The 24,105-nt window shown below is 37.6% G+C and overlaps 1 protein-coding gene across 4 annotated transcripts in view; it reads left to right on the forward strand.

Annotated features, from left to right (window-relative positions):
* ap1b1 (adaptor related protein complex 1 subunit beta 1) overlaps window positions 1–24,105 on the forward strand; it is a 37,428-nt gene continuing 13,323 nt past the window's right edge. The window contains exons 1-23 of one of the 4 annotated variants that reach the window (XM_038295488.1): window positions 1–145; window positions 2,892–2,952; window positions 4,642–4,747; window positions 4,823–4,958; window positions 5,435–5,680; window positions 6,269–6,459; window positions 6,566–6,787; window positions 6,904–7,024; window positions 7,359–7,454; window positions 7,875–7,990; window positions 9,885–10,050; window positions 10,972–11,070; window positions 13,087–13,346; window positions 13,808–14,015; window positions 14,199–14,219; window positions 15,734–15,820; window positions 16,791–16,820; window positions 16,910–17,047; window positions 17,122–17,267; window positions 17,350–17,479; window positions 20,495–20,579; window positions 21,130–21,216; window positions 21,762–21,916. In XM_038295488.1, coding sequence (XP_038151416.1) covers window positions 2,916–2,952; window positions 4,642–4,747; window positions 4,823–4,958; window positions 5,435–5,680; window positions 6,269–6,459; window positions 6,566–6,787; window positions 6,904–7,024; window positions 7,359–7,454; window positions 7,875–7,990; window positions 9,885–10,050; window positions 10,972–11,070; window positions 13,087–13,346; window positions 13,808–14,015; window positions 14,199–14,219; window positions 15,734–15,820; window positions 16,791–16,820; window positions 16,910–17,047; window positions 17,122–17,267; window positions 17,350–17,479; window positions 20,495–20,579; window positions 21,130–21,216; window positions 21,762–21,916 — 2,883 coding nt within the window. In that variant the 5' untranslated portion in view covers window positions 1–145; window positions 2,892–2,915. Of the gene's footprint in view, window positions 146–288; window positions 422–2,891; window positions 2,953–4,641; window positions 4,748–4,822; window positions 4,959–5,434; window positions 5,681–6,268; window positions 6,460–6,565; window positions 6,788–6,903; window positions 7,025–7,358; window positions 7,455–7,874; window positions 7,991–9,884; window positions 10,051–10,971; window positions 11,071–13,086; window positions 13,347–13,807; window positions 14,016–14,198; window positions 14,220–15,733; window positions 15,821–16,790; window positions 16,821–16,909; window positions 17,048–17,121; window positions 17,268–17,349; window positions 17,480–20,494; window positions 20,580–21,129; window positions 21,217–21,761; window positions 21,917–24,105 lie in introns of those variants that run through there. The other 3 variants (XM_038295487.1, XM_038295490.1, XM_038295489.1) reach the window with 3 other exon arrangements.

Raw genomic sequence — 24,105 nt, forward strand, 5'->3', positions numbered from 1 at the left:
GAAGAAATGCCCAGTCCCCCAGCTCTGTACACAGCAAAGCCATCCTAAATGAATGAAGGCTGACGTTGCCTCATAGTTGTTCGAGGACGGAAATAAAACAAGTGGGAGGAGACGAAGGCCACCAGCTCCTACTACGCCTGAAACGGTAAGGTTTTTCTGGAGATTTTCTCTTTAAGTTGTTGTGTGGCGAGCTTTATTATATCTCCAGACGGTACGGTAATTCAGGCCCTAAGGTTTGTATTAGGCTTGTAGATTAAGAGCTTAACTATCCCGAGAAAGGCTTCTTTAAGCTTCGACTTAGAAGGTCATGTCTGAGCTGCTAGCTGCCACTGACAGCAGGCGCACTGTTAGCCTTTAGCATCAGTTTCATTCATCTATCCCAACTATCGCAAACATGCAAGAATGGGCAAGTCAGCTATGCGTGAGTAAAAGGGCGAAAATGATAATTAATTACTTACGCATAAAACGGTATTTTGCTAACTTTTCTTCCCACAAACTGATTATTTAGCGTGTGTTTCTGTAAAGACTCGAGCTCGCTGTGCTAACGTCATCTTAGCTTTATGCTAGTTAGTTAGCGAACATTTTCACTTCTTTGTGGCCAAGTTATGTTTGTTAAAGTCAACGCTTGTTGTATATTTCTATCATTAATTTATAGTTGTGAAAGACTATTAAAAGTAGAGCGGTATCGGTTTGGCATTTGGTTATGTAGTAACCGTCTGAGCCGCACTGAGCTGCTAGCTCGATCGATGTAATGACGGAGCTAACAACCTGTCAGATGTTGACATCCACCTGCGAAACAAAACGGAAGGTTTTACCTCTTTTCTGAAATTTGTCAACCTAAGCGAGGTTGCACTATAGCCATCAGTTTAATTTTAAATATCAAATGCCTACATGTACAATATCCAACTGTACTTTACTTAGCTAGTTTCTCGTAACAGTCGTATTATGCTTTAATTTTATACAGAAACACTTAATAAATTTATTGAACGTTGCCTTATTCCTACACTATCTAGTTTTGTCCTGATTTAAAATGACGATTGTTCTCAATCATAGAAATTAGAAAGGATAGTAAACCTTGGAAAATGTTCAGGAATATAGTGTCACATTTAAATTAGATCAGAGTCTAAACACATCTATTTACCACCCTGGAGAGAAATATCAGCTGTGTTGCTGCCATCAACACATTTGTTTATAGATGTTGGAGATCAGCCTGTTTTTCCAGGGTAGTCCTGTTTCTCTGAATGTGACTGGCTGGATGTGCTCTCTTCATCCTTCCTAGAAGGGGCAGCCTTTTACAGTTGTTTTTTGTATCTCTGCTTCTGTCTCCTTGAACCCCAGTCGGCCTCAGCCGATGGCTGCTCACACTGAGTCTGGTTCCCCTGGAGGTTTCTTCCTGTTAAAAGGGAGTTTTTCCTCTCCACTGTCGCTACAAGCATGCTTGGTGTTAGGGATTGCATTTGAGTCAGAGTCAATGCAATCAACTGGTTGTCCTTGGATAGAAAACTTTGAAATTTGACTGGATGATCTGGTGAACTGTAAAGACGTAGAGATGATGTGTTGTGAATTGGCGCTATATAAGTAAACTGAATTGAATTGAATCTATAAAACCTTTAGAAATACACACAAAATGCATGTAAGTGCGAAATAACATTTATCGAACATGCATCACAGAAAATGTACCAAAACTAAAACGGTTTAAAGTATTTTCTTCAGTGCATTTAAAACACAGCAATTTTTCGTTATATTGTCCACATCATTCAAAGAAGCATAACATACAATGACTGTAGTTAAGTAAAATGTCTAAATATTGTTATCAGCCTTTTAAAGATAGACTTAAAAAATTGTTTGCCATAAATAAAATATATTTATGGAGGTTACTCAATTCACTAAGTGCAACAGATTATGTAGCTTGATTACATGTAACTTTTCATGTTTTTTTCAAGCCTTTATTTGATACTTTTTGACATTTACTACTTGCAGGTAATTTAAATACATTTAACATGGAAAAATCCCATCAGAGCAGTTAGAAATAATTCAACTCAGAAAGTGTGGCTTAAACATGTTTAATACTAGAGTACATATTCAGATTAACTGACTATGACTGCTTTTCAGGTGCTATGCATTCTGACTCTGGCTGAAAATTTATACTGTATATATATTTCCCTGTTTGGATGGCTGGTCATTTTTTTTTTCATTCCCAAAGTGATCAGGAAGATAAAGTGTTGGGAACATAATGATGAACCTAAAAAAGAAACCAGTTGGGAAAAAGTTTATCGTGTTGTCATTTCTATAGTATGCAATAATGTCAGAATCGCATGTTTTCTCACTGCAGCACAGGCCTGTCCGTTGATAAAATGTTGTGTAGACGAGTAACAAAACAAAATACATCTGCATTCATATTTGTATTTTTTTCCCCTGCTAGTGATGGAAGATCTTTTCATTATATGTGTAAACAAACAGGTTGAGTGGAGAAAGCCAGTGATTTCTCTATGAATCCAATTTATATATATATATATATATATATATATATATATATATATATACTTGCAATTTATATGGGCAACTATATCTTCCTGACAGTTGCTTGATGAAGTGGAAATGCTCATTCTCACATCATCCTGAATACATTCAGCGTTGACTGAGGAAGCCCCTGTTGGCCTTGTCTGTGCTGATCCAGACGTTTTATCCCAAGATAAAATTGTCAGAATTTGGTTTCTCAGCAAAATCTTTTGTTTGTCTTACTCATTGCTGCTATCTGTTCAGGAAAAGACAGGAAATCCTTTAATTCCCTTCTGCTTGCACTTCCAGTGTTTCCTGCTGCTTTTGTGATACTAAAAGACTCCACTTGGGTAAAACCCTTCATTTTCTTTTCACCTTCTGATTACTTGTAGGAGAACCGACAGTTTGGATCCAAAATGACAGACTCCAAGTATTTCACCACCACCAAGAAAGGTCTGAATGCTTCCTTTATGTTCATTATTGGTTTACTAAGTTTTTGTTTTAAATGTTCACATTGAAATAGTCAAGTGCATTTGGGTTTGTTTGAGTGGCCAAGTGTTAAATTATTAGTCAAAATAGTTTGATATAATACAATGTTTAAAAAAATATATATTGGTCCCAGTAAAAATGATAGGATAGATTTTTATCATAATGAAAGTGTCCATGATGGAAGCTGGTATTTTTTCTTTATAGTTAAAGAGAATCAGAAAATGTATATCTACTGATAAAGTTGCAGGTGGCAAACTCTTTTAAACCTTTCCCTTTATCCTACCATTCCTTTATCCTGTATTCATCTTCAATATTGCTTGAAATATATAATGGTATTGTTTTGCTTTTAAATTAAAACATTTGTGTAGTACTTTTGCTATTTTCTTAAGGGAGCTTTCAAAAGCCAGGAAACTCTTTGACTAGGATTAAATTCAAACCCATAAGTGCCCTTTGTTGACATGTTAATGTAAAAACAACTTTCCTATTGTTGCAAAAATATTCCCATGGAGACCTCGAGGTTTTGCTGAAAATTACCACTTGCGTATTGTTATTCCTCTGACTTAACTTTACAAACAAGAGAAACCTCAACTTACTTCCCATTTTTGTGGTTCAGCTGATCCCTGTCTAAAGCCTCTTTCACACTGAAATTGGCACGTTTACCTGTGTTTTTCAATCATGGGTCGACCCGCTAACAGTCAGCATTTGGCTCCCTTCCCATTGGCAAAAAAAAGCTGTGTCCAACCCTTCGCTAGAAAGCTGCCTGGCCTCTGTTCCCTGCTGCTGCGTGTCTTGTGACACCATCACACTGGCTTAACGTTGCAGTCACCAGCGCAACAGAAATAAAGAAAGTAAACAATGGAGAGAAACGCGTAAAGAAGCCAGGGCGTAGTCACTGTGCTTTATTTTTTCGCTCTTTTATTTTTCCGAATCCTTCTTTCCAGTGCTGAGCCATATTTATTGAACGTAAACAAAGTTTTTTCGTCTTGTTAGATCAAACGTGGCTCTCACGATGTGTTGAAGTATGTATATTGCGTTCAACGGTGTCACATCATTTAGCGGGTGAACTCGGCTCTGGTGTTCCCACAGCATGCCGATCAGAGCGGAGGCGATTTTAACGCAGGTCGCTTGTCGAATCATTTGAGCTGGGTAGACAAGGGTCAGTAAGCTGTTCCCACTGCTGCTAAAAGCAGATTGTTCCTGGTATTAAATGGGTTTTTTGGCCAGTGGGAAAGGGGTATATTAGTAAGGTTTTGCAATAAATCCTACTTTCATAAATCTTTTTTTTAGCTGTTGATTAATTTTAATGATTGCTTTGTTAAGCTGTAGAAAAAGGAGAACATTACTGCTGGGATTTGGCCCTTTGCAGCCTTGGTTTTACATTATTTTTAGAGACTTTGTAAGCCGTCAGAGCATTGACAAAGTGTTTAAAACAAAATTGGTACATGTCACCGCCTTCAACTCTATCTAGAAACTCTTAAAAATCAGAGTATTAAAATGCCCTAACAACTTCAAATGTCTTAATTGGCATGGACCCTCAACTGGTACAATCTCACCATCCTGTTGGATTGTAGCAAAATTATGTGCAGTTTTTCTTTGTCATGTTTTACTAAATTAGATGACCTTCCTTTTTCTTCACCTTGTGTGTGTGTGCAGGGGAGATTTTTGAGCTCAAGGCGGAGCTGAACAGTGATAAGAAAGAGAAGAAGAAGGAGGCTGTGAAAAAGGTCATTGCATCGATGACTGTGGGGAAGGATGTCAGGTGAGCAAAGGGAAATATGTCAGAAACAAAGTGAGCTATTGTATTGGATTTATAGCAGTTTTTTTTGTCCTATAGTGCTCTGTTTCCAGATGTGGTGAATTGCATGCAGACTGACAACCTAGAGCTGAAAAAGCTGGTCTACCTCTATCTAATGAACTATGCCAAAAGTCAACCAGACATGGCTATCATGGCTGTTAACACCTTTGTGAAGGTAAAGCTCAGCCTTTCATTACTGTTTAAAACTATGTTTATACTCGGCCTGTTAAAACAGTCTCAACCTTCACTTGGTGTTTTTCAAAGGGCTGTTGCATGGAATCAGGTAATAAAAAAAAAAAAGAGTGTTTGTTTTTTACAAGTTTGTCTCTTAGTAACATGATTATATGAGAATTTACTCAAGTGCAGCTCATGATTACTGCCTTGATAATATTGTCTGTAATTTAAACCTGTTTATACACATTTACTGGGAAAAACTCAATGTAGCAGCTTGAAGGTCTTTTTTTTCAATTCGTCTCTGTGTGCCATCCAGTTTTCAATCAAGCATTTAACCTGTTTTCCGGTCTTCTAAAGTAGAGACTATTATATTATACAATAGTTACTATTATACACCCTCGGATTGTGTGAAGAATGCTCCTGCAAGTTATGTCTGTTTTTCCTGAAACTCATTACACCTGTCAATCCCCCATTAAGGACTGTGAAGACCCCAACCCACTCATCCGTGCCCTCGCCGTTCGAACCATGGGCTGCATTCGTGTGGATAAGATCACTGAGTACCTATGTGAGCCGCTGAGAAAATGTCTGAAGGACGAAGACCCCTATGTGAGGAAGACTGCTGCAGTGTGTGTGGCAAAGCTGCATGATATCAACGCCCAATTAGTGGAGGACCAAGGCTTTTTGGACACGCTAAAAGATCTCATTTCAGACTCCAACCCCATGGTAGGAAAAATCTGACTTGGTGTGTTTTTTTTTTCCTGATAAACTGATGCAAAGCTACCACTCATTTGATAAAGCTACTTGTTCATTTACTTTTTTTTTTTACAGTTTCAAAGATAATGTAGATTTTACTTTACATTTATGAAATTTTCTGTACAGAATGACCAACAAAAGTTAGACAGCTGTACTATTCTTGCTATATCGCATTTCTCAGAATGCACAAAACTTCCTGAAGAGAAGAGATCTTCTGTCCATTATTTTCTTTCTTATCAAAAAAATGTATCTGGAAGTAAACATTTTGCAAAAAAAGTTGTTCTCCTCAACGCTTGCTATTAAAGTCTAATCTCAGTGGCACTATAAAGATCCATCTAGTTTTTCAGATGATTTTAACATTTTTCGGATTCTAATCTAATGGGAAAGTTAACGTTTCCGTCATAAATATCATGCATCACTTCAACCCAATCTTCCCTGTCAGAACCTCTGTTTTCTTCCCTTTGATACCACCCCCCCCTGTTTTTTTTTTTTTTTTTTTTTTTTTTTTGTATCACAATTTAGGTCGGTATTCATCTGAACCCTTGTTTTTCTCTTAAGGTCGTAGCAAATGCGGTGGCAGCCCTGTCTGAAATTGCAGAGTCACATCCCAACAGCAACCTGCTGGACCTAAACCCTCAAACTATAAACAAGCTGCTGACGGCTCTTAATGAATGCACAGAGTGGGGACAGATATTTATTCTAGATTGTCTGGCAAATTACACACCACGGGATGATCGTGAGTCCCAAAGGTAAGCTTTTTTTTTTCCCCAGCTACCCCTCACACATTTTCCCCCTCTGTCAGTTGGATAACCTCTTCTAACTGTTCAATTTAATTTCTCCCTTAACATCTGCCAGCATCTGTGAGCGCGTTACCCCACGGCTCTCTCATGCCAACTCAGCGGTGGTTTTGTCAGCAGTTAAAGTTTTAATGAAGTTCATGGAAATGCTCCCAAAAGACCTCGACTATTATGGCACTTTGCTGAAGAAGCTTGCCCCCCCTCTGGTCACGCTGCTGTCTGCTGAGCCTGAGCTGCAGTATGTTGCACTTAGAAACATCAACCTTATTGTGCAAAGAAGGTATGTCAATAGAAACGCTATTTAATAGCACTTTACAATTTTTCATGAATGTGTTTTTTATTTATTTAGTTTAGTTTGTCATATTATAGTTGTAAAAATGCTTTTTGTCTTTTTAGACCAGAAATCCTGAAACATGAAATGAAGGTTTTCTTTGTCAAGTACAATGACCCAATCTATGTCAAATTGGAGAAATTGGACATAATGATTCGCCTTGCATCTCAGGCCAACATTGCTCAGGTAAGAGGTCAGGGCTTCAGGTCGGCACACAGACATATCCAGGTCATGAGCCACAGCTGCTGGATTTTCGGTTGGCATAAGCAAAAAATAGGGTTATTATTGTTAATTTCAAATTTTCTGATATTGGATTTTTTTTTTTTTTTTTACAAATTATTTAACCATAAAATGAATACTTTTAAAAAATGCATTTGTGTTTAAATGGTCAACATATTATGAAAGTTTCAGCTTTTAAACAGAATTGCTGAAATTACATTATGATATTTGTCTGATTTATAAATGTGCATTTGATCTTTTAATCTCACATGAAAAAGAGCTTTGCTGTTTTTCATTGTAGGTGCTGGCGGAGCTGAAGGAGTATGCCACTGAGGTAGATGTGGACTTTGTGCGTAAAGCAGTCAGGGCCATCGGCCGCTGTGCCATCAAAGTGGAGGTTAGTGGAAATCAAAGTACCTGTTATGTTTTTCAAATTTATTATATCGTTGCACTTAGAGCTAATCCCTCATTCAAAATAATGCAAATGTTGTTCGACCTCTCATAAAGTATGGTTTTATACACAAGCCGGGTCTGTTGATGGATTTGTGATTTCTGTTTAGATGAGTAGAAATAAATGCAACTGGATCATAGGTTTTGTTATACCAGGAAGAAAAATGCTTGTTTTATTACGGTTTACTTAGGAAGCTTGGATCTAAAGGACTTTATTTCAGCATAGTCCTAAATGAAATATAATCCTTTCTGTTTTGTAGATTATTTTACTTTATGCTTCATGTAAAGTGGTGTTTAAACATATAAAAACATCTTGTTCTACATGTTTTCCTAAATGGCACTTATTGTTCCTCCTTCCATTTATCAGCAATCAGCAGAGCGCTGTGTCAGCACACTGCTGGATCTCATACAGACCAAGGTCAATTATGTGGTTCAGGAGGCCATAGTTGTCATCAAGGACATCTTCCGCAAGTACCCCAACAAGTACGTGTCTTACTGCACATCAGTGCTTTGTTTCACTTATCAGACAATGTCTGTGCTTTATGTGTGTGAGATGGAGAGCAGTTGCTGTGCAACTGAGTTTTACTTATATATTTTTATGCTGTTTGAGCAGTTGGCATAATAAATTTTAAATGGCCTTTGTTTTGTTTGGACATTTTGTAGACCGTTACCTAAAATCTGAGATTTGCAAAAAAAAACGAAAAAAAAAAAACTGTCAGCATTTCTAAATCCAGCTTTGTCTTTAATTATGACTAAAAAGCTGTTGAAGCTTAAATCTTTAATTCTCACTTGTATGGAAAGTTCCACACTGATGTGTTGACACCGAATGTGTCTTTAGCGACTGGAGCACACGATTGACAAGTTATCACAGTGTAGAGGCGTGTTCAGAACGCAGCAATGCAACAAATGCACTTCTAGCAATGTAACAATACGTACAATTATTTCAATCAAAAGAGAAGAGGGGGGGATATGTTGACATAGGATGAAGTAAAGAATGCTTTTAAGAGGTTTGTGGGTGGCTTTATGATAAAAAATAAAATGAATGATAAACAGTCCTTTAAAGGACTGTTTATCATTCATCTTCTAGTAGCTCCAGAGCTGCATCTGTTCTGGGCATCTCTGTGCTCTGGTTCTTCCGCTGATCTCCTCCTGCACGGTCTGAGCTCCAAAATGATGCCTACCTTTGCCTCTGTTGTCCGGGCAACACAATTCCCCTCCAGAACAAATTCTTTCCTGAAAACAAATATGACACATTAATGGTACAAAATGGCTGGATTCATTAAATCAATAACAAATGAGAGTAAATATATCTTCTGTTGAAGATAAGTTTAACCTAACAAATTATGATTATTTTCTGATTTGACTGAAACAAAGTTATTCATTCGGTTATTATTATCCAAATGGAGAGAATAGAACTTCCCCCATTTTCAAATGCCTGATCTAGAATATAGATTTTCTTTTTGTTTAATACCGGGACTGTTTTTAGATATTAGTATCAGAAATATTAAGTCAGAAATATTATTTTTGTATCTTTCTATCCATTCTTATGGAAACTAACCTGTAAAAATTTTTAAAATAAATTATCTGTGATTAAATGTGAAGAAAAAGAATTATATACTTGTTTCCTGAAAGATTTATAGGATGGAAAATTTAATGTCTGATAAATGTTAGAACTTTTAGACTTTTTATGCCAGGATTTAAGGGCCTTCTTAGATATTTTTGACGGCTCGCTATGATTCCACATGGTCAAAGGTCAGGATAATTTGGCTGCAGCATGGCTTCTGCTGCGGAGTGTGTTCTTGTGCCAGACAGGAAGCTCGCCCACGCAGCAGAACACAATCACCCCGGAGTAGTGAGCCTTGAAGGGAGCAGCTTCGCAGAGCCTACCAGCTCGGCATGGTTCATGCTTTGAGCTAAATTAGTCACCAGCCAGTCAAAGTTTGCTCTTTCTCATTAATTAAACATTTGTGCCTTAGCATAGCTTGTAATGGAACCATTATGTAAATGGAGATATTAATTGCTGTGAATCTTATGCAGATCAGAAGAACCTGAAGCACTTCAGAGAGAAATATGGTTGCATCTTGAATAAAAGCCCAGAACTCGTGGCCAAAATGTATGCAAAAAACATCTACATTTGTAAAGCTGTCAGAAAACAGCACTCTAAAATACAGCTTGATGAGTTTGTAGTGCAATGAGTCGTTCGTTTTAATACCCAAACTTGCTGTTGTGTGCTCTTACATCACCTTATAACCTTTGCATGTTTTATACCTTTTTAATGTCAGAATGTTATGGGTTAGCTATAAAGTGTGTCTGTAACATTCATATTGTCGTTTTATCTCATTTTATTAAATATGTTATTGAATTTAACTCTTTAAAGGTATGAGAGCGTGATTGCCACTCTGTGTGAGAATCTTGATTCCTTGGATGAGCCAGAGGCACGCGCCGCCATGATCTGGATTGTGGGAGAGTACGCTGAGCGCATTGACAATGCTGATGAGCTTCTCGAAAGCTTTCTGGAAGGTTTCCATGATGAAAGCACTCAGGTGTGTGTGTCTTTTTTTTTTTTTTTAAGCTGCCAGGTTTTTTGAATAAAAAATACCTGATTGTAGTTGAGTCAATGATTTCCAATTAGTGCTGGCACAAGACGGCATATATTTTGTGCTGGAAAACCCTTTCTTGCTGCTGTAAAACTAACATGAAGCACAAGATGTAAGTATGGGGGCGCTTAATAAAACACTTTTTAACTGGTGACTTAATTTGCCCTTAAAGAATAATTAAAAAGTAAGCAGTGGTCTTTAGCAAGGAACAATTAAATCAAAGGCAGTCCCTTGATAACATTTTCTTTTCAATTTAGTCAACAGCAGTTTTTTTTTTTTTATATATACACATTGGTTCACAATGGGATTCAGAGCAATGTGTAGTTTTTTCTATTCATGAAAGATTCAGCTCATAGTGGGAGGTATAGAGCATAAGTAGGATTTCCACACTATTGCCTTGAAAGTATTTTCTGCTCAGAGGATTTTTAAAAGGAGAAAATGAATTTTATGAAATTCAGAAAACCTTTCCTTTTTTAAATTACATTTATGTAAAAATATTTAAGAACGTACAGATTTAAATTGGCTTATTTTGCCCTTGTATGTGATGATTCAGTTGAAGCGTTTGGTTTATTTTTTAATCCATTAAGTAAATCCCTTTATTGTCCCACAATGGGGAAATTTGTTCTCTGCATTTAACACACACCCTTGGGGAGCAGTGGGCTACCATTGTGTGGCACAAAAGTTAAAGTTTTGTTCAGGAACCCAGAGTGCAGGCTGTGGGGATCGAACCGGCTGCTCTAACCCACTAGGCCAACACTTATGAAGATTCTTTTTTTTTTACTGTTGCATTAAAGATTTAAGGCATCCTTTTTCAAATGTCTAATAACTAGCTATAACTTCCTGCACGTGTTTACTATGATCTTTTAGGTGCAGCTGCAGCTACTGACTGCAATTGTCAAGTTGTTCCTAAAGAAACCCACAGAGACCCAGGAGTTGGTGCAGCAGGTTCTCAGCCTGGCCACACAGGTTAGAGCAAAAATAATTCTTCTTATGTTTCAATTTTGTCTTTTTTTTTTGTCTTTCTGTTGCTACATGGGTATATAATAGGTTGTAATAGAAATTTGATTGGATTTCTTTTATGTAGAACAAATGAACACCATAGTGATCTAACATTTGTTGATACACTATAACCACCTGCTCATTTTTATAAGTTTAAAGAAATGCTTTTTGTGCTCTCTTTAGAGTATAACTGTATAACTATATTAAACAGATCAGCTAATTTATTTAGCTGTATTTTGGGTTAAGTTTGCTGCAGGCTGCCTGTACCCTATCAACCTATTTAGCTTTGAAACTGTGTTTCCTTCAATAAGTGTTATAGGTTTTGCTCCTCCTATTTTAACTGTCTTGTGACTTGTGAAAGCAAATATTTCCAAACCCCTAAAAATGTGTCTTTGTTTTACTTCTGGTCGTCCTTAAACTTGGTGACCAGAAGTGAGCATCAACAAGGGTGTGAACAGACGGGCGTATGTCTTCCTCTGTTCGTCTTGATTAATGACGGGCAAGGAAGAGAGATAACAGATGCTCTGACAATTTTTTATTTTTTTTTAAGTGTGCTGCAAACAGATGTTTTGTGCTTCCATTTTTTGTTACAAACTTTGATCATCACCTGAGGGTCTGACAGATGCATTTAATTAATTATCATCCTTAATACACCTATAAATTAAAATGCATATTACAAATGGTTGCTAATTTTCCTTGCTATCTTCCTTCACATCTGAGTTGGTTCAGTTGCTAATTAGCATCAAAATGACTATTCTCAATCTAAATGACTTTTTGGTGCTTTAAGAATGTGTATTTGTTTAGTCCAGAGTTTCCCAAACATTTGGGTGTTTTTTCCCTCAATTAACAAATGTATAACCACATGTACTTTTAAATCATCACAGTTTAAATTTTGACCAAAACATTAGCTTAATTTGAGATATAGTAAAGGATTTTTCACGTCAGCATTTGGTGCACATCGATATTCCATGTAGGCTGCTCAACATGACTGAGCTAACTGAGCTAAACATTTACCTGATTAGATTTAATTTAGCTTCTCTGATGTAGGATTAATCTAGAGTGGTGATTTTGGCCTTTTCTCTACAACTAACTCCAGAAGACCCTTGTTTTCAGTAAAGAGATTTTTTCTGTTTAATTGGATATTAAAATAAAGAATTTACTCTTTATAATTTCAATGTATTTATTTAGTTTAAAATGTTAAATAAAAGATACATTTTAATATTTGATGGCAAATTTTTTTGAAATGCTTGTTTGTTGAGAATTCAAATTTGGAGCAGGGTAATTCATTGGATTTTGCAATTTAAAATTTGGTCACATTATATTTTACAAGAGTTAGACACTAACTTTCCCTATCCCGCCCTTTATGTGGCAGTAATGCAATTAAAGTGGGTTTATCACCTCATAGAAGGGAATTGCAGCTCATGTGGAGATCCATGCATACAAGAAGAAGTTAGCACTTTGCCAAGCAGCAGTGACAGAAGTGTCCTCTGACAACTTGACTCTGGACAAACAAGCTTCCAAAGTCATGAAAACAATGTCTTTGAGTGAAACATCCATATTCTGGTGGTAAATGCAGAGAAAAATCAAAACAAAATTGCTATATTAGTCTGCAGTCCTATTTCAAATCAGCTTAGTTTGCATAGTAAATATGCAGCTATAATGAGTGTAGTCCTGACATCACAAAATAAAAGAATCTCATGAATCAGTTTTGTTTGTCTGATAAATGGATTTGGAAACATAAAAAAAAAAAAAAAAAAAAAAAAAAACGTAATTTCTTAAGGTTAAGGTATTCAAAGAAAATTGTGTAGATGAATCCCCTTTTTTTTTTTTTTTTTTTTTACTGTTGGCCACTATGCTTAGGAGAATTAATGCTTTTAAATCCCATATTTTAGTCCCATATTAAAAGTAGACAGTCTTAAAATTTCATATTTATTAAACATAATCTATATGAAAACTTCATCACTCCTTTATGTTTTTCTGCAGGATTCTGATAACCCAGACCTCAGGGACAGAGGCTACATCTATTGGCGTCTGCTCTCTACAGACCCTGTTGCTGCCAAGGAGGTGGTTCTGGCTGAGAAGCCTCTGATCTCTGAGGAGACCGATCTGATTGAGCCGACTCTGCTGGAGGAGCTAATCTGCCACATTGGCACTCTGGCTTCCGTCTACCACAAGCCTCCCAGTGCCTTCGTAGAGGGCAGCCGTGGAGTTCAGCACAAGAGACTCCCAGGCAGTGCTGGATCGTGAGTCACACTCAGGACGACTTTTAGTTTTCTTTAACAGTGAATGAACTGATGTTCCTACAAGCATGTAGTTTGTTTTTGTTTGCCCCTTTTTTTTTTTTTTTTTTTTTTTTTTTTTTATTATCATAATCTACTGATCAGCAGTTTTGTTAAGTCCTTTTTTGTGGTATAGAATCAGGTGAATGTCACTTTTATAGGCTTTTTAATAAAATGAATAGCCTAATCATAGTTTAATTACATAACATTGGTGTGTCGAACAAGGCGTGCATCTAGAAGTAGCAGGAAAGTCGCTCTCTAGGCCTGAACTTGGATGTCCCAATATAACTGAAGTGTTGAAGCATATTTGCGGCTTCAGGGACCCTCTCACTGTTGAATTGATGGGAAATGTAAACGTATTAGTACATATCAATTATTGAATAGATATTATTTCAGTCATGCTGAACTACTTTATCTCTTTCTAGTGGAGAGAGTGTTGAGAGCCCAGACACAGGATCTGCAGCTGGAGTTCCAGATGCCCCCCCTGCTGTTATCCCATCTCAGGGAGACCTCCTGGGTGATCTACTCAATCTTGATCTGACACCTCCAGCCACCAGTGGACCGCCACCACCAGCCACGTCTGGCCTGCAGCTGGGTGCCATGGACCTTCTTGGAGGAGGACTGGACAGCCTGGTATGTTTCACCATTATTGGATTAAACCCGCCAGCTTCTAAAAGTGGGTTCACTTCATTTACTAGAAAAATATCACTGGGGCTAAATCACGGAATATTTTCTGTTTTCAACTTTTTTTTTCTTGCTTTTTCCTTTTTCTTGATCTGTTTTTTCTTCTTTCTTTGTTCAATGCTGCAACTGCAGATGGGGGATGAGTCTGAGCCGGTAACTACATAGGGAGAGCACAATGTTTATCAGTCACACACAGCCGTTATTATTGGAAAAAAAAAAAAATCCTAAAGAGCCCATACCGTGCTTATTGTTGGAATACCTTTAGGGGGCTTAAAGTGTTCAGAGAGAGACATAGCTGTAGCACTCTTGGACTTTCAAGTGTAGCTTTTGTGTAGCAAAAAGTCTGCTAGTCAGCCAGCCCAAGTGCCAAAGACTTTTGGCACTTGGGCATCAAGGAATGCACAATTTAGCTGTGTGCATTCCTTGATTGCTTGAAATATCGTTAATTATTTTCTCAGTTTATTTTTTTTGCATATTTCTTTTTTTGCTCAACTTTTCTTGCTCATTTGTGCAAGAAAGCACTCTACAGATTTTAATAGGGGTGTCCTGATCAGATATTAACATCAGATATTGGTCTGATATTGGCCATAAAGATAATATTGTATTATATCTGCCGACAACTAAAATCTCAGATATTTTGATGCTGACAGAAAAGCGCTTCAGTTAAAAGTTTTTGTAACTCGTTGGTTAATATTACATGGGCCAGTTGTTCTTATACATTTTGTTGTTGACTTTTCTTCCCTGTTTTATTAACAGCACCTGATCAAGCCTTTTCTAACATTCTACAGTACAAAATAAGTAATCAAAGTCTGTATGATTTTCACTGATATAGATCTTGGCTAATTCTTAAAGCTGTAATATCTGTATCGTATCGGAAACGAAAAACTTGTATTGGGACATCCCTTGGTTTGAAAGCAAACAAAAACCTTTCTTCAAGATGGGTTTTTTTGCATTCCCAGTGATGCCAAAGTTGTTCATAGAGATTAAGACAATTAGTTGCTGTGAGAAGAAAAAACAAACAAACTGTAAACTTTGAAAATCCTTCCAAACTTTACTCATCAGAAATAAACCACGTGGATTTTTTTTTTTATTGCCTGCATTGGACCTCAACACGTGGCTTGCAACCTTTTAAGTTGATTTCCCTAAAGTCGACATATAATCTCCAGCCAGGGTTAAGTTTAATTTAGATTGCATTTATTGAAGTGTGCAGTGTATTACTGGCAGTGGGGTTGTAATTAATATTATTTGTCACTCTCAGCTTCAAAAGTCACTTAATATTGCAAAGAAATTTCTCACAGCCGTTTCATATTCTGATGAGGAAGGTCACCTTTTTAGCAATGTTTCTACCGAGCGAAAATTTAATTAATTCCGTTTTTATCTTAACTTTTTAATCTTATATTTTTTTTCTATATTCACAGCAGACAATATGGTGCAAGAAAGACAATTAAAAGCATTATATGGGCTCTTTAACCCTTGCTGAAGTAGTTTCTGATGATCTGTCTTGACATTTTTCATGCATTCATCATCTCATGTTGCTTTGACTTAGACAACACAACATGAGATGTTAAATCTCATGAATAAAGTTTGATAATAAATCCTTCAGTCCATTTCTTTTCCTGTCTTTTTTTTGGGGGGGTGCTCTGCAATGTGTTTCATCTTTTATTCAGCCGCCCATTCCCCTGCGGACGGACACTCCTCAGTCACCTCAGATCCCACACCATTCCCCATCGCCCACAGATTACAGCCCTACTGAGGTTGGTCCAGGAGACCAGTAACGACCAGCTGCGTCCCAAATAGTCCCATCCTCTGCCACCATTTCCTTTTAGTAGCACCCCCAGCAATAATCACTGCGTTAGCACTTGTTGTCACACTGTTTGTCATCCCACTAGATGAAGGGGTTTTAATAAATCACCTTTCTAGGTTATCCCTGCTCCCTCACTGATTGAGACACACTGAAGATTTTTTTCATTTTGTCACCTCCCTTTACACCTGAACATTGACGTATTTGAATTAAACATGAATTCTATTATTTTATTACAATAAACAGCAAAATTTACAAGGAGCTTTTGTCTATGCATATTTTCTTTAATACTACACCTTTAACAATTATTTGTTCCCTTGAACATTTTAACATTTTTTGTTAAATGAAAACCACAACCTTGAAAACATTTTCCTGTGAATTAATATGATACATATACACCGTTAAGATTAATGTAAATGGAGGGAATTCTGTACATGTTCCCTTTTTTTATTGTTATCCTCTAAACAGTGCAGTGCTTTTGTATTTAGCACCCCTGAGCCAATGTTTTTTAAATTCACCGTTTTGCTGCAGTAATAACTTTAAACTGCATAGTGGAGAATTTCAAGTTTTGCTGCAGATTCTCAACATGTTGTTGAAGCTTCTCAATCACTCCTAGATTTTTTTTTAAGGCATATAAGACTAAGATTGAATATTTGTTGTCTTTACAACTTTATGGTAAAATTGTTGAAAGACATGTATTTATATTTTTCCACTTCACAACCAATCTGACTGGTTGTGCCTATACACAAATTCACAATAAATAAAGATTGTTTGCAAGTTTAAACCCTGTAGCTGCCATTAACCACACAGAAGTTTTAGAGCTCCCTGCACCCACCCTCCTAAAACCTTTTTAGGGTATTATTTAGTGTTTAATTTATTAATTGTGTCTAATATTTCTTTTTGTGCTTCCTTCTCATGCTCAGCTTGGAGGAGACCTTGGAGGAGGCTCTGCTGTAAGTCCTTTTTTTATGGGAGACCTGTTGGGCTTTAATATTCTGATACAGAGATATGCTGAAAGCGCCACATGTTTTGTGACCCACAGATGGGAGCCGGTTTTGGTGCCCCTCCAGCTGCTACTGCAGCCCCATTCAGTGCCCCTGTAAGCGGGGGACTGGATGACCTGTTTGATCTTGGAGGTGGAGTTGGTATGCCCATGGGAGCCTACAGCCCACCTAAAACAGTAGGTGACTCTAGGATTAAACTTGGATAGTTTCATTATCATGGATCCTGAATAAATTCTCCATTTGTTCCCAGGTTTGGCTGCCAGCTATGAAAGGCAAGGGGCTCGAAATATCTGGCACCTTTGCTCGCCGTGGTGGCGTCATCCAAATGGAGATGACTCTCACCAATAAAGCGATGAGTGTCATGACTGATTTTGCCATCCAGTTTAACAGGAACAGGTGAGGTTGAGATCTGTTACTTGTTTATATTTCTATTATGAGTTGATTTCTGGATAATTTTTACGTCTTTGTTCCACTGTAGTTTTGGTCTTGCTCCAGCTGGTCCTCTCCAGGTCCTGACCCCCCTAAGCCCCAATCAGAGCATTGAAGTGAGCCTTCCTCTCAGTACCGTCGGCCCTGTAATGAAGATGGATCCCCTCAACAATCTGCAGGTAAAGCCTACACTATAATCATTATCTCTAAATTTAAGCCATCATGGTTGGTTTTAAGTCGGGTAAAATCTTTGTGTATACAAAATGACGATGAAAGTTGTCTAAGCCAAGCTGAATGCTTCTCCATCCGTCTCTTCAGACTCATGACTGAACACTTTTGGGTTTTATCTAAAAGCAATGGGGTAAATCAGCATGAAAGAGTATCATTTAGAGTAAACTTTGTACCACTTTGCTTCAAGCAAAGAAAATACTTAGTAAATCGAGATTTAAAGAGACACAAAAAAACAAAACACGTTTTTGTAAATGGTTTGAAAAATTTACAATCCAAACAGGAAATAAAAAAAAAAAATCATAATCAAAAGGTTTTTAAATAAACTTTCTGCTGTTTCTTTTTATTTATTAGATTTTATTTTTTCCAATTTGTTCACTTTTTTAATTTGGATTTTTTTCAAACTTATTTTTTTTTTATTTTTTTTTACAGATTTTACATTAATACATTTTTTTTATTTCTGTTTTTCAGATTGAGTTTTATGAACTGCATTCATTTTAATTAGCATTTCTTAGATCACTTTCTCTTCATTTCAAGCCAAATACAAACACTTGCAGTTGAACAATAAAACTGTTAAAATAAAAATGCATCTTTTCTTCTCACTCCAGAGGAAACTCCACCTCAAGAAGTGAAGAGAATGTAAACTGGAAAAAGGAGAAATTGAGCAAAATTTCAGAAAATATATTCATTTGAAAAAATGTTAGGAAAACAGCAAAGTTACTCTGGAGAAAAAAAAAAGGCATTTTAACCATTGACAGATTTTCCGTTTAAATTTCTGCGCTACATTTCTTTTTATTATTTATTTTAAAAAGATGTTGTTTTCTTGAAGCAATAATGGAACAAAATAACTTCATAGTATTGGAGCAAAGCAGCTCTCCAATGCTAAACCATTTCCTTCTGTTCTGTCTCACTGTCCTGAATATAACTATTAAGATACTGTCCTTAAAATGACCAATGCATCCCTACTGTTATTTAACCATGCTGTTAAAGTCCAACTCTGAGAATAAAGCAGAGTTCAAACTTTAAGAATCGGCTAAAGCGGCTCTAAAAGGTTTTACCTTAAAAAAAAATAGCAGCGGTTTGGTTTTGATCTCTGCTGTTCTTTTTAGCTGGGTGGACTATTGCTGCTTACAGCTGGGAAGGGTAGATAAGACTGTCAAAGGGGATGATAAAGGTGGGGATGGTCATTAATGGTCTCACATGCCTCCTTTTTTTCTGCCTCCTGATCAGGCAACAGCTTTTCTAATATTTCTTTTTTCCTGCTTCGACAACAGTGTTTATCTGACGTACTGTTTTTTCTTTTTTTTTTTTTGATGCCTACTTTATTTTGAAAATCCTTCACTATGAATATTTCATGAGCAGTTACACTTTTGTTTACTCCAAACAGCTGTTAAATCTCAACGTAAAAGTCAACGTAAGGGACCATTAGGCTGAAATGCACTGACAAGAGCCCTATGCCACACATGCTTTTACTATATTTACTGTGGTATTCTTAAATGTACAGTTCATTTAAAAACCTCCACCATCATAAATTTATTTTTACGTTTGGCACTGATGGGCCTGTTTCCTTTCACTGCTATTTGAAGATTTTTCATTTTAATTTAAAATGAAAGTCATACAACCAGATGCTATTTTGTATTCACTATAAATTGTATTTTCAATCTTCATGCCACCTGTAGTAGCAGCCTTTTAGCATAGAAATGAAGCTGTATAAACTGCAGGATGTTATGCATGTCAAGGAGACTTTGAATAGTCTTGGCCGTCAAAGTTATTACACCAAATTTACCTTTTCTAATAGAGCGTCATCTCAAGAACATTTAGAGTAAGTCTTATTTTTTTTTGTTTATATTCCTGCATTTCACTGAGGAGTAAGATGTCGTATTGAGTTATTCATGAGCCCATCCTCTTGCTGCCCCTCTTTATAAAGCTGACTAATGGCAGTGTCATTGCCTGGTACATGTTTCTGCAGATGCTTCCTTTATTCTGTCTTTTTTCATCTTTCAGTCTCTTGTTTGAGGCTGTCGATGTAGCTTAGGCAAACCCAACCCTTCTTTATTGAATGCATGGTTTGTCTGGTGAAATCTTTTGACTCTTTGCAAATGTTTTCATCTATTCTTCTGTTTTTATAAGCCTCTGTGCTTCTTTTCTCCTTTTGCTGTATCTCCATTTTTAATCGCTTCCTGCTCTTAAAATGCTGTTAATAGATTTGATATTTTTAGATTATCAATTTAATATTCCAAAGAGCCTGCTAAAAGTTCGATGCAGAAGAAGTAGACTAGTAATAAACGTCCCCATGTGATTATGATTCATGAGATAATTGATAAATCTATTTTCATTTTATTTATTGTGCATCTAAAAATGGATGGATAAGAAATAAAGGCTTTTAAAGAACCAACTGAGGCAGGAATCATTCAGCAGTTTTTAATGCTAAACAGTCGGTGAACTTTTGGTACAAAAGGTGTTTCTTAAGGAGCTTTCCTCCCACTGCTTGAGCATCCAGATAAAACACTAGAGGATTTAATGCACCTATTTGACCCTTTATGTAGAGACAACCCTGGAGCGTAAAGCTGTAGCTCATGTGTCCAAAATAAGGCTTTTTATTGATGTACTTATATTTATTGACAGGAGTAGATCAGTTTTTTTTCATATAAGACTTTCAGTGAGTGATGGGAAAGTCATCAGATCACAAAAACAAGATCATAAACGAATACAAAACACTTGGTTGGGTCAGCGCCTAACGCAATGGATTATTAATGGGACATCTTTAAATGTCATGTATGTGAAGGCAGAGGAACAGATATTGATCATGTTATTACTGATATCAATAATGTGAATGATGAAAGCATAAAACTTCATGCTGTACGCTCATTACAACTGAAAGTGAAGTCAGCAATCACACCTTATATTTATACTTTATTACTGGCTCTTTTGTGCTTATTTAATGAATAAAGGTTTTTTCCCTGCAGGTGGCTGTTAAGAACAACATTGACGTGTTTTACTTCAGCTGCCAGTACCCCATCAGCATGCTGTTTGTTGAGGATGGGAAGATGGGTGAGTGTTTCTTTGCTGAATCGCTTCACACTGATGCTTTGAAGCCCCGATGATGCCATTCGGCACAAAATAAGGGTAACACTGAAGCATGTATGGCTGCTACTGAATGTTTGCCATGAATGTTTGTTTACTGTCCATCAGCTGAAAGCCAGTCACATCTCGTGGCAAAGCAGCAGGACCTTTCAGATCTGTTTTCCACCCCTTTGTTCTTGTGTTGTCATTTGATTTATTTGGTGGAAATATGTCAGCATTTGTCCCTGTGGAGCCTTCTGATGGGGCTAGCAGCAGGACTGCTGCCAGAGGCCGAGAGCTAATGCTCCACAGCCAAAGCCACAGCAGGACACCTTGTCTGGACAGTTGAAATTAACTGCTCTCACGTTTTTTTGGTTTGTTTTATTTCCATCTCTGCAGCACTGAGGGGAACAACGATAGTAACACAAATGTTGCTGGTTTTGACCCATATATTGTAGGATGTCAGCATGTTTTTTTTGTTGTTGTTTTTTTGCTTTTGCTCACCCAAATGATTGCTTATCCTTATTCTTACCAACAGAGAGACAAGTTTTCCTCGCCACATGGAAAGACATTCCTAATGACAACGAGGCCCAGTTTCAGATTAAAGATTGCCATCTCAGCTCGGGTAAGAAGGGCAATTAATGAAGAGGAAAAACCCATTATCTGCAGCCTCTTTATATACAAAAGCAACCAGACAGAGACATTTCTATCGCAAATCTAATCCTCGCTAATGAAGCAAATTGTATTTGATGAGAGTTGCACTCCTTATTTATGTGTCATAATTTGGTTTTACACGAGTGTGAGCATTGCAGGACTGGAGGAGAATTTGTAATGATGGCTTAATGGAGAGTTACCCTGAGAGAATGAATTTCCTTTTCCTTGAACAAAGAGAGATTTCACATCCTGCTGGGGCACATCAGAGAGATTGAGGCTGCAAAGAGGAGTCAATTCTGAATTAAAATCTGTACAGGATGCATGGAGAGAAAATTTTAGGGGAGGATAAAGGAACGAGATTCTGCAGGGTCTAGTGCATTTAATGACAGACCGCCTCAGAGCATGACAGAAGCCATTGAGGGGCTCAGTATTAAATATCACAGCTAAAATAAAATCTGGGGCGTCATTGTTAGGAATAAGAATGATCACCCTTGTTGCATTTTTTTATATTAACAGATGCAGCCTCCAGCAAACTTCAGGGTAGCAACATCTTCACCATAGCTAAGCGTACAGTGGACGGCCAGGACATGCTGTATCAGTCTGTAAAGCTCAGCAACGGAATCTGGGTTCTGGCTGAGCTGAGAGTGCAGACGGGAAACCCGATTTTCACAGTAAGTCTTGCACCACTAAGTGTTAAGTCTATTCGCTGCTCTGCATGTGCTGCTAATTACCGACTGCTGAAGGAAACGGCTACGAAGAGACTTGGACACCTTCACTGATTTTAGTTTGACGGATGTTAAAAAAAATAAAATAAAATAAAAATTGTGAGCATTATTCTGCTCTGAGATCAGCTATTTCTCAAATGCAGACTTTGGAACCGTGAGTTAAAATCCTCCCAATTCTTCACACATTTGGTATTTTAAGACAAAACATTTTGATTATTTTTTGCAACCTTACCTTCCCAGAATTCTCTAACCTGCTATATGCATAATTTTAAATAGTCTATCTGCCTACCTTCAAGTTTTTACACCACATAAACTTTATCTTTTGTCTGATCAGGATTTTTTAAATGGAAATCAGTGATAGATCAACACATTAAATCACCATACTGTAACAGATGCTTAAAAGTATGTGTCATTTTGGGAGCTATGAAGTATTTCAGGTTAAAAAGATTGAGTACGGTGCACATTTCTATTCTGCCCTCCTTTTCTATGATTTCCAAAAATAAATCTGTTTTTGTTGTCAAACGTCATTTTACTGACGTATTAATCTCACGTGTTTGCTCATTAATCTTACTATATATCCGGCTGTCTGAAGGCTCCAAAGCTTCATTAGAGAACATTAATGAAAAAGCAGCATCTTTAAGACCAAAGGATGCCTGCAGGTCAAGATTTTAATGCAAAATTCAAGTAGAAATTTGCAATTGATCAAAGTGACTTAACTTAGTGGCTTTAAAAATGTGCTTTGCTGTTAAGATGCACCCCTCAGAGAAATTGTAAAGACATTAGACTTCGATTTTACAAAAAAGTTTAAAGCATTGTAATCAATTACTAGACATACACTATATTGCCAAAAGTATTTGCTCACCCATCCAAATTATTGGAATCAGGTGTTCCAATCACTTCCATGGCCACAGGTGTATAAATTCAAGCACCTAGGCATGCAGACTGTTTTTACAAACATTTGTGAAAGAATGGGTCGCTCTCAGGAGCTCAGTGAATTCCAGCGTGGAACTGTGATAGGATGCCACCTGTGCAACAAATCCAGTCGTGAAATTTCCTCGCTCCTAAATATTCCACAGTCAACTGTCAGCTGTATTATAAGAAAATGGAAGTGTTTGGGAACGACAGCAACTCAGCCACGAAGTGGTAGGCCACGTAAACTGACGGAGCGGGGTCAGCGGATGCTGACGCGCATAGTGCGAAGAGGTCGCCAACTTTCTGCAGAGTCAATCACTACAGACCTCCAAACTTCATGTGGCCTTCAGATTAGCTCAAGAACAGTGCGCAGAGAGCTTCATGGAATGGGTTTCCATGGTCGAGCAGCTGCATCCAAGCCATACATCACCAAGTGCAATGCAAAGCGTCGGATGCGGTGGTGTAAAGCACGCCGCCACTGGACTCTAGAGCAGTGGAGACGCGTTCTCTGGAGTGACGAATCGCGCTTCTCCATCTGGCAATCTGATGGACGGGTCTGGGTTTGGCGGTTGCCAGGAGAACGGTACTTGTCTGACTGCATTGTGCCAAGTGTAAAGTTTGGTGGAGGGGGGATTATGGTGTGGGGTTGTTTTTCAGGAGCTGGGCTTGGCCCCTTAGTTCCAGTGAAAGGAACTCTGAATGCTTCAGCATACCAAGACATTTTGGACAATTCCATGCTCCCAACTTTGTGGGAACAGTTTGGAGCTGGCCCCTTCCTCTTCCAACATGACTGTGCACCAGTGCACAAAGCAAGGTCCATAAAGACATGGATGACAGAGTCTGGTGTGGATGAACTTGACTGGCCTGCACAGAGTCCTGACCTCAACCCGATAGAACACCTTTGGGATGAATTAGAGCGGAGACTGAGAGCCAGGCCTTCTCGTCCAACATCAGTGTGCGACCTCACAAATGCGCTTCTGGAAGAATGGTCAAAAATTCCCATAAACACACTCCTAAACCTTGTGGACAGCCTTCCCAGAAGAGTTGAAGCTGTTCTAGCTGCAAAGGGTGGACCGACGTCATATTGAACCCTATGGATTAGGAACGGGATGTCACTTAAAGGAATAGTACACCCAAAACATGATTAGCCTTCATTTTCTACTCACCTCCATGCTGAACAACACTCTGGAGTACTTTTTTGATATCTCAAATGCATCTGGAGA

This window comes from Cyprinodon tularosa, unplaced genomic scaffold (genome assembly GCF_016077235.1).
Source record: "Cyprinodon tularosa strain WSP-4 unplaced genomic scaffold, ASM1607723v1 ctg356, whole genome shotgun sequence".
Lineage (NCBI taxonomy): Eukaryota > Metazoa > Chordata > Actinopteri > Cyprinodontiformes > Cyprinodontidae > Cyprinodon > Cyprinodon tularosa.